This window comes from Lates calcarifer, linkage group LG3 (assembly GCF_001640805.2).
Source record: "Lates calcarifer isolate ASB-BC8 linkage group LG3, TLL_Latcal_v3, whole genome shotgun sequence".
NCBI classification, from domain to species: domain Eukaryota; kingdom Metazoa; phylum Chordata; class Actinopteri; family Centropomidae; genus Lates; species Lates calcarifer.
Genome location: NC_066835.1, coordinates 1,156,021 through 1,168,168, shown reverse-complemented (window position 1 = coordinate 1,168,168; position 12,148 = coordinate 1,156,021). Strand labels below are relative to the sequence as shown.

The following is a 12,148-nucleotide window of genomic DNA, read 5'->3' as shown; positions in this document are numbered from 1 at the left end:
GTGAGTTCAATACTATTCGAGTTTGGTATGTTCTACCTCCAGGAAAAAGCCATATGCTGCAGTCCAACATGTCAAAAGCTCTCGCCTTCTCCTGCCTGCTTGGCTTTTATTACCAACAAACTTCCAGCTGTAGAATGGAAGCATATATGACCTTAAACAGTGTTAAAAACTCACTTAAGTACTGTATGATAAAGTTTAAAAATTTACTGTAGCTGTGTGCACAACAGAGACAATTCCAATACAAAGCCATTTACTTAACTCAACTCAGCTTCAGTTGACACCAGCTTCTTACACGCTCGCTGCCCAAACACCAAACTGCAGTCAGTAAGGGTTAGGGTTAGAGTTTAAAGAATGATGAAGGGGGTACTTGGATACTTATTCATGTGTCAGAGGCAGACAGTAGACTCAGTGCTAGCTGGCTTGTTAGGCTTATTACTCCTAGTCCTGCCTACAGAGACTTGCTACTGCAATTTGGTTGAGTTAAACAGCTTTTAGTGTCTGTTAGTGTTAGCATTTGTTTTGCATTTTAGTTTAAATATTCTTTTTCTTATTGTTTTTACACCTCAGTGACATTATTCATTAGCTTTATGTAGCTAACAGCTGAATATTTTGGACAATGATGCATATAGTATTACTTCTGCTAGATAACAGCCTGTCATTTTAGTGTGCTCTGCACTTGTGTGGCCTGAAAGGTGTGCAACACAAAATACTGGAAAACTCCAAATATTTGATGTATTTAGAGACCTACCCCCAGAACATACTGAGGGATAATAACGCTTAATCATCTCAACATGTAAGAAGTTATGAAAATAGGAGCAGAAGACTCATGGATTTAAGATGCATTTAACTATGTCCCAGTGACTTTACATGAAGATGGATGAAGCATCTCCAGTTCCTCCCACTGTAAAAACATGAAGCCAAAATATATAAATATGAACGTTACCATCTTGTGTTGGTAACATCATTTGGAGTCTGCCAGTAGTAATAAGCAGCTCAAGCTATGGTCTCAAAGTCCCACCCATATACCCACCTGACCAATCACAAGTCAATCACAGCTGTCAATCATGATGTCACACCCTATTTTAAAATAATAAAAACTAAACTTATCAGAAAAATTAACACTTGACCAAACATCAGCATGATAAGAACCACCCGAAATGACATGTTTCATGTTTTGATGTTTTAGTTTGGCTCATGCCCCATCGGATAACATGGAGGGGGCAGGCTTTATTTACCTATACTGCAGCCAGCCACCAGGGGGAGATTGAGATGTTTTGGCTTGGCTTTTGGGGAGCTGTCATGTTGGCCACCTTTTTATAAAGTCATTCAAGTTCCACTGGTTCCACCGTTTCTAACATGGTGTTGTATCAGAGGATGAGGGGGGGGGGGGGGGGGGGGGGGGTCCATGTGTGTCCCTCTTTAAGTGTCACTCATGTATGCATCATAAGAAGTGGACTTCACGCTGAGAAGTCATCACACATCTGGGAAAGTTTTTTAAATATTACATGTTAATGATTTAAAAATTTAAAATACAAAGACCTTTTTCCTGTTTAAGGCATCTCCACACCTTGTTAATGGTGGCGTATGGGGAATGTTCACATTCATAACATGGGATTTTTTTTTTAGCTGCAGTACCACAGTTGTATAGAAGGTGATAAATACTGCATCATAGTATTTGTTAGTGTTCTGTTGTATGGTGTTAGGTTGCACTTTGGCAGCCTGTTGGTTCACTCCACCCTGTGACTGGTTGCTCAGCCCCACAACTCAAAATCTGATCATTTGGTTGTTCCATAATTTTTTAATCTTTTGTCTTGTTGTGTCAAATTTAGTGATGTTACTGTGTATCTGACACAATAACATCATCAATCATTCATCAGTTAGTTAATGCTGTTGAAATTCAAACAGTTTATTGTAATAACACAGTGCACATTGCTCTACACAAGCAGCCTAACACTAGCAGGCAACTGCAGCTACCAACAATGTGTAAACCTGCACAAACCTGTTTCTAGAAAAAAAAACTATGAATACAATAAGAAACACAGAAAATATACAAAATTTGAATTTCTTTATACCGCAGCATAAATGTTGCCACTGAAATCTTGCTGGTAGCTTTTGGACTTTTAGATTAGACTTGCACTGACCCTCTCAGACCAGGTGGGGAGGAGCACTGCATATTTGAACCTGAATGGCAGAGCCTTTGCTCTTCTCTCTGTCTGTCCTTAAATAATAAATGTGTCAAACACATATTCCTCCTGTGGAATCTGTGGAATAAAAAAAAATATATGCAGTATTCCCTATCATATTACTTATTAAAGATAATTACTCATTATACAGCACAGCCAAGCAGCAGACCTCTGCACAGGCCAGGCATGTGTGATCACCAATCACACAAATGGGATCATGGAGAGAGGAGGGGTGTGTCTGACACACCCACTGCACACCTGAAGTCCCCCCTCATGGTGGCATGTTCATTGACCATCTTCAGTTTTCCACCAACCCCCCCAACCCCCAGGCATTAATCCATTATCTAACCGCTATCTGTTAAGGGTTGTGGGGGAGCTGGAGCCTATCCCAGTTTACATTGGTGAGGTACACCCTGGACAGATAAACAGTCCATTGCAGGGCCGACATATATAGACAAACAACCATTCACACACATTCACACCTGTGAACTGATTGAAGTAGCAAGTGTTACTCAGTTAAATTAGTAACACATGCAGGCCCATCACACTGGATGTATGATGTTGTGCATGTGTTATCACATTATTGTCATAATAATGTAATCATTATAAATTTACTCAAAGAAGCCAGACAGCAGATGTTCAGTGCAGCATTATGCAAATACTTCTATGACACTTTTAGTCAATCACTCAAAGAGATTAACATGTTTATGAATGGTGAGAAATAACGAATAACTAATTAGGCCTGTCAGTATTCACATGCTAGCTCTCCAGGTCTCAGGTCTTAGAAAAAAATGATACACACCTGCACTATGTTGTGCTCTTTCTGAGCACTGTGTGCTTGGGGGTAGAAACAGAATTTTAAAATCTATGTTTAAGAGTGGCCATGTTGCATCCAGCTTCTTCTTCTTACTGATGAATCTCTTGTTTCTCTTTGCAACCTACAATATGTACCCACAGCATGTATGAGGTATTAGAGATTTTATCAGTTTGTCACTCAGAGTGTACATTTATAGTTATCAGACAGCTTACATCACACACACACACACTATGACACATCCTGTGCCAAAAGGAAACTGTTCTTTTCAGAACAGGTGAGACGTGGGGAAGGAGGAATTTTAAATTAAAAACAATAATTATTTAAAAAAATATTTTTAAAAAAATGATACCTACAAAAATACCTACATTGAGAGAAAAAAACACACACACACATTAACAGGCTTTTTTATATAAATTTTTTGCGGGGTTTGTTTTATTTTGTTTTTTCTTTGTTTTTACATATCTAGTAATATCTAATAATATGTCTGCAGACTCAACAGTAGAAAATTACCAGTCTCATTCAACAGAGAATTCTGAAGTGCTCTGCAGCATGTGCACAGACTTTAGTAAAGAAATCATGTCTGCACTGAAGAGTACAGACAGAGACAGCGCTGCTTGCCATGCCCAGCAGTCTTCCTTGCCTGGAGGCAACCAACTGGCTGTCTGGCCTGTAGTCAGGTATCTGCGAGGCCTGTGTTGGCTGCAGTGCCAGACATGTTTACCAGATGCACCATTCCCTCAGGTGAGCATACTGCAGCTGGCAGCTCCAGGATCCAGCAAACCCACTGGCCCTCAGCCCAAAACATACTAGATGATGTCTGAGCCTGAAAACTGGTTGGAGAAAAAAAATGACCAATCAGAGCTTTGTGGGTGGGATCAAGAAAGGGTGCACCTAGTTAATCTATTGTTTAAAATTGTTTGTAATAAATGCACTGTTTACTTGTGTTTGAGAGACAGCTGTGCACTATAGTTTTTAGTAAATGTTAAAGGAATTGGGCAGCTGCCCAGGGAGCCAAGGCTCTCAGGGGCCCCAACGGCCCTCAGCTGTCTGTGAGGCAAATATTTAGTGTCAATCAGATTAATTGCAACTTTGTTTAGTAACCCGCATCTCTAAAGCCCAATTAAAAACTCAAATGGTAAGAGCTAGCAAATTAATCTGGCCCTGCATTAACTAAGAATTTGTATTTACAGTATTTTAAGCTTAGTTACTATTCCAATATTTCAGAGGCAGTATTGTACTTTTTCTTCCTCCACATCTCTATTGCCATTGTTACTTTGTTTAGGGTATAATGTCCATATGGAATATGATGCATTTCCATACAATAAATTATATTAACAGTTTATAAAACTAGCTCCATCTCCACCAGCTACCTCATAAAAAAATTACAACCGCAGATGTAATAATAGCTCTGTAACATAAAATGTAAGGATTTAACACTGAATGTTTTTGTTTTACAATGTGGTATTGATACCTTTATTTTAGTGAAAGACCATAAATTGTCTTCTACTACTAGTAAAGATGAAATAAAAGAAATTCTCACTGCTGGCTTATATCATAGTTTTATGTCGCTTTCTACAACTGACTACACAAACTGAATTTCTATGAGGATCATAAGAAAGAAAAAGAAGATTCCAACTGCATCAGCGGATTGTCTTGTGTTTTTGTGTTCATATTTTCATAAATTCTATTGAATGTGCCATGAAAAAAGGGACTTTTCCAGTTCTCTTGATAAGCAGTCACATTATCATAAATCCATTCCAATGTAATCCTCACCCTGCACCACACTGTGATATCCTTCAGTATGAGAGGGGCACCTCACCTGTTTGAATAGGAAATGATTGCTGAGTGTGTCTGCCTCATGCAGCTGAGTGCTCTTAGAGTTTAAACCTTCAGGCTAAAGATAGATCCCCTGAGATCCTCTTCAGCTCCACTGAGAGGGCTGTTAACTTCAGACAGCTTCTGTTTGTTTTGTCACTTTTGATTTTCTTCATGTCTAATGTAGAACATATTTTCCAGAGGGTGATTGGTTTATTACGATTGGTCTATTATTATAATTATTATAACAGTCTATGCTTAGGGTACAATTAGGTCTGGATGAACTAAAGAGATGAACTCTTTATTCAATTCCAAAGCTTGGTGGCTAATGATTACCATTCCAACCATTTTGGCACTTGACTTTGGTCTAGTTGTAGTTTTTAGATTAAAATATATTAGTTTCAATCACAATTAAATTATGATTAAAATTTTTGTCATTATAATTTAAAAACATTCTAGTCTAATTTTAGCCTCATTTCTTATATTCACTGCATTTTGAGACTAAAGTTCATCATAGTTTGATGTGTACAGTTACCATGATTACAGTTATTAGTCTCATCTAACAGGAAAGGCAGTTTACCTGAATATGCCAGACTATAATACAACAGACTGTCGCCCCTCCTGAAAATCCACTTGTCATTCCCAAACTCTGGCTGTTTGAACAGAGCCATTCACTCACTGTTGTTCTTGTTCCCTTGGCATTGTTGCAGCTGCCTGTGCTCTCCATTCCACAGAATTTATGATTATTCAGAAGCGCACTGACTCACTATATGTTAGCAATACCACATGATTTGGTTTCAGTCAGATACAATGCAATGCCAGCTAGAGTCACTAATATCAGTACTGATACTGATACTTTATACCACAAATCAACCAATGTAGTACTATATGGGGAGAAGTCATGTATCATTATTTATGGTCTGAACATATTATTACTATTACTACTACTTATGAGTAAATTTTCATCACCATTGTAGGATTTGCCAAACATTACATGTGTCCCTTATTTTGTGGCCGGACTCCTTATAAACATATGTTGTCGTGGTAATAAAATCAGGATTTCAGCAGCTGGAGGAGCCACTCACTCAGTCACTACTTCATACAAAAGAGACAGAAAAAATTTAACAGCTTTACAGTGAACTGAGCTGTATTAAAATCCTGCATCTGTGAGCACAGAGAGGAGAAGAGAAGCAAACATAAAGAGCTGAAACCAGCTGACACTAGACAGAATGCAACATGATGACAAATTGCTGATTGCTACACTTTTTACTACAATTTTTTTTTACCTTTTTTTTCTATTTTTGTCACTCTTGTCTCTTGCTGCTGTAATCATGTAAATTTCCCACAAGTGAGATAAATAAAGTCTATCTTATCTTATCTTATCTTATCTTATCTTATCTTATCTTATAATCAGCACATTACTCCATCTAGCAGCCTTAGCAACTTTTCGAGCAGGCTGTAGCTACTTTCCATTGATAGTAGTAGTTCACAGCAATTCCACAACAGTTTGACCACTATAAAGTCTCTTGGTTTTGATCTAGTCCTGTGTTTTAATATCGGAATCACACGCACACATAACACAACCTTTTTTAATAGTAAATGACTCCTGAACAGAAGCAGGGAGGCAAAGAGTAAATCCACTAAACATGACACAGGTCCATGTATTTTTTGTTGTTGTTGTTGTTTTGTTTGTTTTTTTTTGTACCACACCAAATTAAACAAGTATCTATACCCAAAGTGCTATTGATATTAGTATCAGTGCTATTGACACTTTAAATATTGAGCCACCTTATCACTAACTAGGCTACTAAAGTAAATAATGTCAGATAACATTAATGCAATAACATCCCTTTGGTGAAGATCTAGAAGGAGATTTGGTTGGTTGCTAACAGTAAGGACTCACTCTCATCAATACTGGATATTGTTTGTTAACCAAAGCTACTGATGTAACATTTTTATTCATAATACATTCTGTCATGCAATAGTTTATGTTTTCAAATGTAGTTCTCATCAGTTCAGACTTTTTACTAATAGTTATAATGTCATAGTCTTCATAGTTGAAATGAATACTACTGACGATATCATTAAATTCTTCCCAGACAGATTTGTTTGTGACAGTAAGTTTCACTTGGACACAGGTAACATACACCTTTTAAAACTGTAAATGTGTGCCTCAGAGACACAAAGATGTGTACGACTTCTTAGAACAAGTTAACGCCCTTTTTCAGTGTAGAATAGATTATAGTTCTGGTTTTAACCAACAGTAGAAATGTAGTGTGATTTAATGGAGAAAAAGTTCACAGTGACTTAAAACACAATTTCAGTTCAACTCAATTTTATTTATATAGTGCTGACTCACAACAGAAGTTATCTCAAGGCACTTTTCATATAGAGCAGGTCTAACCATACTCTTTAGATTATTATAATCACAGAGAGAGACCCAACAGTTCCCACCATAAGCAAGATTGTCAGCTTCTTTCAGTCTAAACAAGCAACCAAGGTGCATTGCTGTTTACAGTTTAGTTGTATAGAAATGTTATTTTGTAGGAGACAGGGTTGCTGTGACATAGTTTACAGCACAGGTATATTCTCCTTGTAACAGTATGTGTAAAGGAGACTCAATGCCCCTATGGTCCTAAGAGATATGCCGTGAGGCAATTCAATTCAAAGGGCCAACTGATTGGTAGCAAAACCTTATTTTCCAAGTATCGATCCTGGGGACAACCAGCAAAATGCAAAAACCTCAGCAAGACGAAACAGCTGTCACATCTTAAAGTAGAAATCAGGCAATCACTGTCACATACCTGCAGTGGGGCCTGTATGAACCTAATTCCGCTCATTGGCACTAAATAGTGGAAAACCCTTTGGTTCATCAATCATCAATTCAAGGGGCACTCTTTGGTTAATAGTCTGGTCTTTACTCGCTGAACAGCCACAGCCTTTATCTGTGTGAACCAGCAGATACTCCCTCTCTCTGGCAGGGGGCGGAGATGGGAGCAATATGTTTTACTTTGATTGCTGTATTCTCTTTCTCACTCAGCTTGTTGCACTATAATTCCCAATCTGGAGCTGTTTGCTATCATGATTTGAAATTGGAAGCTTGCAGCAAAGATTGATTATCTCTAACCCCCGTGGAAAACATTTGATTGGTCACTTTCGTAGAAAATGGCATGCTTGAATGTGAAAGTCAATATTTCCTGAATGATATAGAAGATAAAGATAAGTAATATCTCATGATGCGTCACTTCACCCATTACAGAAGTATGTTCTTGTATTGGAATGACCAGCCAAAGCCCTTCTAGGCCTTTAAATTGAAACCCCTTTACTGCCCACCCACCTCCTGAAAATCCACAGTCCTTTAGTATTATATACGATTGATTCTCTAAGATGAAACTATCAGCACAGAAAATACTGAATAGGAACACAGCAACCTAGCAAACAAGTCTTTTGTATGTTTACATGTTAACAATTTTCATAACGTGTTGAGCAACTGGGTGAATGTGAACTGAATGTTTTGAATTTAATTAATCCAAATTTTTAATTAATTGGAACTGAATTTCACCTATGATTATTACAAATAGTTCTTACACAGATTTTATTGTGAAACAGGACATCACAGACCCATTAATGGGTAATTTAACAGGTTAAACAAGGCTAACAGGAGAGATATGTAAACAGTCAGGTGACACATATTATATATCATCTGAGGGATACTCTTTTTCTCTCTTTCTCAGGTTACAAGTGCCCACGTCAAGTCGGGAAGCCCCAAATCAACACTAAAGCATGTATGGACAGAAAGCAGTAAGGATATGTCAATCAGTAGGCTGCTGTCACAGACTCTGCATGGTAAAGAGAACAGCACAGCCTTGGACCTTCACTATGACACTCCAGAGCCCTACTCGGAGCAGGATCTGTGGGACTGGCTGAGGAACTCCACAGACTTGCAAGACTCACGGCCACGGGCTAAACGGCGGCCTATGGTGAAGACAGGGAAATTCAAGAAGATGTTTGGCTGGGGGGACTTCCACTCCAACATCAAGACGGTCAAACTCAACCTGCTGATCACTGGTAAGATTGTGGATCACGGCAATGGCACCTTCAGTGTCTATTTCCGCCACAACTCCACAGGTCAGGGCAACGTGTCTGTCAGCTTGGTCCCTCCCACAAAGATAGTGGAGTTTGATGTGGCATCGCAGCAGTCCGTCATTGATGCAAAGGACTCAAAGTCCTTCAACTGCCGAATTGAGTACGAAAAGGTGGAGAAGGGTGCCAAGAACACACTCTGCAACTTCGACCCGTCCAAGACCTGTTACCAGGAGCAGACCCAGAGCCATGTTTCCTGGCTTTGCTCCAAACCTTTCAAAGTCATCTGCATCTTCATTTCCTTCTACAGCACCGACTACAAACTGGTCCAGAAAGTGTGCCCGGACTACAACTACCACAGTGACACACCTTACTTCCCCTCTGGCTGACAGTCCCAGACACTCACCTACATCATGTACGAGCAGAGCACAGACTCGGGCTTCTACCAATTCCAGAGAAATGTGTATGTTAGCTTTTCTGTCCCCAAACATGTCCACACCAGAGTGTCAACCATCCCAAATGATATTGCAATTTAAAATTCTGCATTTTGACTGTTAAAAGAAGGTGTATATGACCGTAATATGCTAGAATAACCTCAAAAACTCTGATTACGATAAGTGTTATCAGTTAGAATTTCATTCCTGAATTATGATTTACCTCTGTTGAACCTTGTGTAGATAACAGAGGCTTACTGTTTGTTTTAGGGTTTTTATCACTATTAAATTCTGTCCATTTGTGTTTGCTTTTTGTTTAGTTCACCCTCCTTGTCAAACTCTTAGCATATTATCATATACAATGAATTAACTCTCTGGATAACAACCTATCTGTTTGCCCCTGTTGTGCTATCTACGCTCTGCAGTTCATCCTGCTTAACTAGAAAACAAAATTAACTCCTCATTTAAAAAGAATAAAAAATAAATAGCTAGCTCGGATGTTTTTACAAAATCTGCAAGGTATCTGAAAAGGACAGTGAAGATTTAAATGTGAGTCTGATGCTTTTAGAAATGTGAGGTGGTCTTATGTATCTAGGGGTGAGCTTGGACTGAGCAGGCTTCTCCCTCAGGCAAGTCTCATTCAGGAGAGAAAATGTGTTAACATGCTCAGATACTGTAACACTGTCAATCCTTAGCAGCTGCCAGTGCAGGCAGATGTTGAGTTTGTTGGGTGATTGCTTCATTCTTGGCTGATTGAATGTCTGATTACCTGACTGATTGATCAGTGATTTGTTTGGGGAGATGGGGCTTGCTCATTGTCACTTAATATATCAAATGTAATGTATTGAATTCTATATCTTAGAGCCTAATTTGTATGAATGGTTTGTTTTGTACATAGTTTATCCCAACTGCTTCTGCTTCTATACATGCCCCCCTGAGCTGTGTTCCCCTTCCTGCTAACTCCTCTTGTTCACTCCATTTATGCTTGTTCTTGGTTCCTCTAGCAAAGAAAATGATGTTGCTGCCCTAGATGTGAATTTTCATGAAAACAGAAATCCTGTACAGAGGCTGTAAAACTGAAAAAATATATTAAAAGTATTCACTGAAATTTTCTTTACTGGGGGGAAGGTGGGGAGGTGTAAATATGAATTAAAGAATACAGTACATTTTATCAACTGAATGCTGGTACATGTGAGTTCTTACTGTAACAAGTAATCATTTGTTGAAGTCTGATTACATATCACTAAACCTCTTAGCTGTGGATGAGAAAGGGCTACAAATCACACATCAGTGTGAAGTAATATACTGAATTACAACAGAATAGTTTAAAGGTTTAGAGAGGCTCGACAGGAGAATTAGACAGCACAGAGAAAAGTGAATTTCCTCCATTATGTAACTGTGTTGTGAATGATGGCAACATCCAATAACATGTTGTGATAGGACTCAAAGTGTGCTCATTTTGATCTGAACAGTTGCTAGTTGGCTATAAATCTCTGATCACAAAAGTCTGTGCAGTGATTTCACAACACTGCCTCCAGACAAGATTTTTCACAGGATCTCCACATAGCAGCTGCAGTACGGTTAAGATTGGAGATAATCCTAGTTATGCAAAATAAATTATGTTTAAGGTGTGGTAGGGGCTAGTTCACTAAAATGGGGGTGGGGTTAGGGTTCTTCTCAGTTCTTCTCACTCAAAGGACAGTGGTTACTTCAGAAGGACAGTGGGGGATTTGTTTCCCAAGCTAGTGACTGTTGTAGCAGTCAAGTTGACACTGACATCTCTTTGCACAGGCTTTTAGTAATTAACAACTTTTTTCACTTATCATGGAGTCCAGTTGTACTGTATCAGTGTATGAGGATTACACCAACAAACAGCACAATGAAGTGAATAATACAGATTAAGGCAAATTTACAGATAGCTGCACTGTTGCTGTGAACCAGAATACTGCAGTCATGGACAGTCAGAAACCTCAGTCTGTAATGGTCATTTCAGCTTGGTTTGGTGGACAATGGTGGACAAGGTGCTGAAAAACTAAGATCTTGTATCTATATATGCCGAAGAAACAGGACCATAACCCTGAAGCTGAAGGCTGCATACAGGTGAGACAGTCACTGTTGTGCTGTTAAGTGCCAACTCTTGTTTGTATTCAGAACTGGCAGACCTTAATACTCATTGAGATAACTAAGTCACGTTGACCAAAGCTGAAGACAACTGATGTATGCATCACTGTAGGCTCAGCACACAGAAACATTATCGCTCACAGCCAGCTGCACTGTAGCTGCAGCTCTGGCCAAAACACTGTCCTCCACCCTGCCCCCTGGTGCCTGTACAAGGGGACAGTGAATGATAAACAGTTGGTACTATTTTCACCCAGCCCTCAGAAGTAAAACAAAAAGGCAGACAGGTACGTAACACTATAGTGAATGAGCTAAAGGCCATGGAAATGTTACCCGATGCTGTACTGAATATCAATTTTCTTATGATACAATGCTCATCCTTTTTTAATCATTATACAATTTTTTAGTTACCCTGTGTGATGTTTGTAATAGTACTGTTATAGTATACTTTGGTGTATTTTCACCATAATTTGCATATACAGTAATCCTCTTGCAGTGGGGAAAATGTGGGGATGAATCATTGCATTTTCTCAGTTATCCTGTGTTCTGTTGCTCTCCAGAGAGCAGGTTCACTAAACACTCTGGGTTTGTTATCCCTGAGTGAACCTGAGTTTCTTGTTCCAAACAGAGACACACAGTCAGGGTTGAACTGTAATTTTCTCATCCTCCCATAACCATTTGACAATGAAACAGCATTT

At 38.9% G+C, this 12,148-nt stretch overlaps 1 protein-coding gene across 1 annotated transcript in view; it reads left to right on the top strand.

Moving 5' to 3' along the window:
- The window catches only part of nxph1 (neurexophilin 1), a 46,861-nt gene extending 36,349 nt beyond the window's left edge, over positions 1–10,512 (top strand). Inside the window, exon 2 of the mRNA XM_018695450.1 lies at positions 8,550–10,512. Coding sequence (XP_018550966.1) covers positions 8,550–9,287 — 738 coding nt within the window. The 3' untranslated portion in view covers positions 9,288–10,512. The remainder of the gene's footprint in view (positions 1–8,549) is intronic.
- The last annotated feature ends 1,636 nt before the right edge of the window (positions 10,513–12,148 follow it).